Source organism: Morone saxatilis, unplaced genomic scaffold (genome assembly GCF_004916995.1).
Source record: "Morone saxatilis isolate NCDOM2014 unplaced genomic scaffold, NCSU_SB_2.0 Contig22, whole genome shotgun sequence".
NCBI lineage: Eukaryota > Metazoa > Chordata > Actinopteri > Moronidae > Morone > Morone saxatilis.
In genome coordinates, this window is record NW_023339785.1 from 14628601 (window position 1) to 14633102 (window position 4502).

The 4502-nt window shown below is 42.9% G+C and overlaps 1 protein-coding gene across 1 annotated transcript; it reads right to left on the reverse strand.

The window, feature by feature from the left end:
- Positions 1-1237: 1237 nt before the first annotated feature.
- On the reverse strand, positions 1238-4382 carry LOC118333303 (protocadherin gamma-A2). Its single transcript, XM_035668884.1, has one exon. The coding sequence runs from the start codon at positions 4297-4299 to the stop codon at positions 1867-1869; it is 2433 nt and encodes an 810-aa protein (XP_035524777.1). The 5' UTR covers positions 4300-4382; the 3' UTR covers positions 1238-1866.
- Between the last annotated feature and the right edge of the window lie 120 nt (positions 4383-4502).

Sequence of the window (4502 nt, forward strand, 5' to 3'; positions counted from 1 at the left end):
ACACATATACACACATCATCATTTATTTGTTATATAAGACTCTAACCACTGACCTGAGAGCAGTTTCAAACTACGATACTGTTTTCTGTTGTTTGTAACATTCAACAATAGCTTTCCTTGTAATTTGTCTTTTTACTGTTGTATGTCCTAAACATTTTTGTCTTGATGCTAAAGATGTTGTTTAATTCCACGGCTAAAAAAAGAAGAAAAAGAATCACTAATACTTATACACTATAATACAACCTACTTAACAAAAAAGAACCAGAGAGGCCGGGCTGGACTATTTTATGCAATAGCTGAGGCTTTTAAAAGGAATCATCCTCCATTATGACCACCTGGGCACGCTGGTGGTCATAATGTTTATGCAGCCTCACTACACAACAAACTGTGATGCACTGTTGTTTCTGGACACCTTTCTATCAGAACCAGCATTAACTTTTTCAGCAGATTTGAACTCGTACAGGCTCGTCTGTTGGATAGACCACACAGGCCAGCATTTGCTCCCCACATACATCAATGAGCCTTGGCTGCCCATGACCCTGTCTCCGGTTCACCTCTTTCCCTTCCTTGGACCACCTTTGATAGGTACTGACCACTGCAGACCGGGAACACCCCACAGTTTTGGAGGTTCCCTGACCCAGTCGTCTAGCCATCACAATTTGGCCCTTATTAAAGTCGCTCAAACCCTTACGCTGCCCATGTTTCCTGCTTCTAACACATCAACTTTGAGGACAGAATGTTCTCTTGCTGCCTAATATATCCCACCCACTGACAGGTGTCATGATACCCAGATAATCAGTGTTATTCACTTCACCAGTCAGCGGGTAAAAATGTTATGGCTGATCAGTGTATCAGTGTCTACTTTGTAGAATCGAATCATACACATTTGAGGGCCAGAGCAGAGATGTAAGAAGAGAGGATGTTTAGTTTTATTTACCAGTATGTTGCATATACTTGTTGCTCAAACCTGAGCGGAGACACAAGGTCTTTTTCAGGGTGCAAATGTTCTTATTCTTTTTCATTACAGTTGCATTGGATTTTTGTTGTGATAACCATCAGTTTTGAATAAATTTCCTTCACTCCTACTTCAGTGGTTTCAATTATAGACTTCCTTCACTTTCATACTTTACAAGTTCTGGATCAATGGAAAAGTAAAACACAGTATTTTTTCAAGTTTATTTTTCATCTGTATACAGTCATAGTCTGTTTACATACTGTTCAATTAATAGCATGTAGTGCAAAGCTTTTATTATGTCTCTATCACACAACAAATCGTGTTATTTTGTGAAATCATAAAGTAGCATTATCAAAACTTGGCTGCAGTGTACGCCACTCAAAAATGGACAATAATTAAAAGTATAAAGGCTGTTTTACACAAATATATAAACAGAGGCAAAAACAAATATGCCATGACCAAGGCCAACAAAAGATAAACAGCTAGGACTACATTTCCTCAACTGCATTACTGTCAGAAGATATAGTGAGAGTAGTCAGAAAAGTCCACCATGCATTTCAAATGAAGGAAATGAGACACATTAACCATATTAAATGTATTAATATCCCTCTCACAAAGGAAACATATTCCAGAAGATAGATAAGATTGTCTGTATGTTCAAGCTGGGATCGTGGAGGGGATGAGGTTTAGGTTATATGCAAAGAGAACATTACAAAACATTGACTGACATGCACAAGTACTCCTGTAGAAAAATGTAGACTTTTTAAATATACATTGTCACAATATGTATTTTTCCAGTAATTCTATACAACCAGGACAAAAACGAATGTAATTATGAAATATTTGAAAGTCAGAGGGTCCAAATAAATTCACTGCACGGGGATTATTTTACAACACGTGTTTGCAGTATATTATGGCCGATTTTCATTTGACCAGATATACGGTGCGCCTACTCTCACCTTCAGAGTAGCTCTATCTGTACTAGCGCGCCTCAGGGTGCTTTTTTGATAAGCTGCGCTTCTTTTCTTTAGTGTGTCGGTGTCTGTGTTTGAGCTGAAGCGAAAATCGCCTCTCCACGACCCAGTGGTCAAGAAGGAATCGTACCGCTCATCTTTCAGCAGGGTCCCACACCGGCTTATATCTGTAAAACTAGGGGTGCAGTAGGCCGTGGGGAAAACGGGGAGACTAGCTGCGGTTGAACGGTAAACATAACCACGCCGGCAGAGCTTAAAATAAAACACTCCACTGATTAAAAGGATGAAAAGAGAGGAAACGGCTGCCAGTGCAATAATTAAATAGAGCGTTAAGTTATCGTTGTCCTGTGATTCATCAGCAAACTCAAAGAGTTCGTTTAAAACAGGCAGCCCGTCTCCAATTGCTATGCTGACTGTAACAGTGGCGGAGAGAGACTCGGGCCCGTTATCCGTTACTAAAACTGTAACAGTATGTTTTGGTTCATCGTCATCCATGAATGCTCGCACGGTCCTGATTTCTCCTGTATGCAGACCGACAATAAACAGGTTAGGCCGCGTTGCTCTGATTATTCTGTAGGAAAGCCAGGCGTTATGCCCAGAGTCGGCGTCCACAGCTACCACCTTAGTAACTAAGTAACCTCTAGGTGCTTCAACTGGCACCATATCTTCAGCAATGAACCCTGTGGTTTGGACAGGATATAGGACGACAGGTGTATTGTCATTTTGGTCCTTGATAAACACGTTTACAGTGCAGGTGGTGGAGAGTGGAGGGCCGCCTCCATCTCGAGCTGTCACCTTAATCTGGAAGTGGACTAACTGTTCGTAATCAAACAGGCGTGATGTGAAGAGCTCCCCCGTTTCTGAGTTTATTCTAAGGAAGGAGGACACTTCTGAGTTTGTGTCCCTTGATATTTGGTACAGTATTTTAGAGTTAGACCCTTCATCAATGTCCTCTGCGTTCACTTTCATCACAAACGTGCCAACAGGTTGGTTTTCCAAGATGTTGGCATCGTACTTGCTCTGCGTAAAAGTCGGAGGGTTATCATTTATATCATTAACCATGATTGTTAAAACCTTTACACTAGAGAGTGAGGGAGAACCCGCATCAGTGGCAGTAATTGTGATGTTATACTCTGGTTGAAATTCTCGGTCTAGTATCCCGTCAGTCACCAACATGTAATAGTTTTTGACCTCTGATACAAATTTAAACGGAACATTGTCTGAGATTGTACAGGTGACGCGCCCACTACTCCCAGTGTCCAGGTCGTAAACATTCATCAGAGCAACCATAGTTCCTGGTTTGGAGTCTTCGGCCACGTTAGGAGAGGCTGACTTTATCTCTATGACAGGTTTATTGTCGTTTACGTCGATGACGTCAACTATAAGCTTGCAGTGAGAGGCCTGACCACCACCATCTTTAGCCTGAACATCCAGCTCGTGCGTACTAGCCTCTTCATAGTCAATAAGACCCGCCACCCGAACTTCTCCACTCAGGGGGTTAATTTCAATAACTCCCCCCATCTTGTCTGACAGATGACTGAAAGAGTATGTAATGTCTCCATAAACACCTTCATCTGAGTCCGTGGCATTCAGCGTTGCTATGACAGTTCCTATGGCCGAGTTCTCTGGCACAGAAGCTTTGTAGACTCGTTGGCTAAAAACTGGGACATTATCATTGGCGTCCAAAACACGGACGTGGATAGAAGCAGTTCCTGATCTGACTGGATTTCCCCCGTCAATTCCATTGATTTTCAGTACATGCTCAGCTTTTGCCTCCCGGTCCAATGGTTTTTTCAGAACTAGTTCCGGATAAGCATTGCCGTTTATTTGGGTGCTCATTTCCAGTGCAAAGTGATCATTCGGGCTCAGTTTATATTCACGGACCGAGTTGGTTCCCAGATCGGGGTCATGCGCGCTCTCCAAGGGAAAGCGTCTCCCCAGAACTGTGGATTCGACTAAATCTAGTTGTATCTCTCCTGTAGCAAACACTGGAGTGTTGTCATTTATATCTGCAATATCTAAAACTAAGCTGTATGCTTGAAGGGGATCTTCAAGTAAGAGCTGATACTGTAGGGTGCAGACACTGGCTTGCGCGCAGAGCTCCTCTCGGTCTATCCGTTGGCTGATCAAAAGATTGCCTGACGCAGTGTCCAGTTCACACAGCTGGCTAGTTCCTTCTGCAACAACACGGGCTCGACGAGCATCAAGCTCCGTCACTCCGAGCCCCAGATCCCGCGCAACATTTCCGATGACCGACCCCCGTTGCATCTCCTCTGGAAGGACATAACGGACTTCTCCAAACGAAACACAAAAAAGGACGCAAAACCATAAAAAATGCAGCCACCATTTTAAGTTACTTCTCTTTTCCATTATTGAAGGTGCCTTCAGAGACGGATGCACTGCCGGCGTTATAGTTAAATCCTAAACATAAAAATAGCAACTGAAAATGCAGCTGTAATCTAACGGTTCCCTGCTTCTCTAGCTGAGTTACTCATGCTCTATTAGGGAAGCTGTCCGCTTGGATTCCTCTCTCTCTCTGTGCCCATTTCACAACTCCTCTCTCTCTCTCTCTC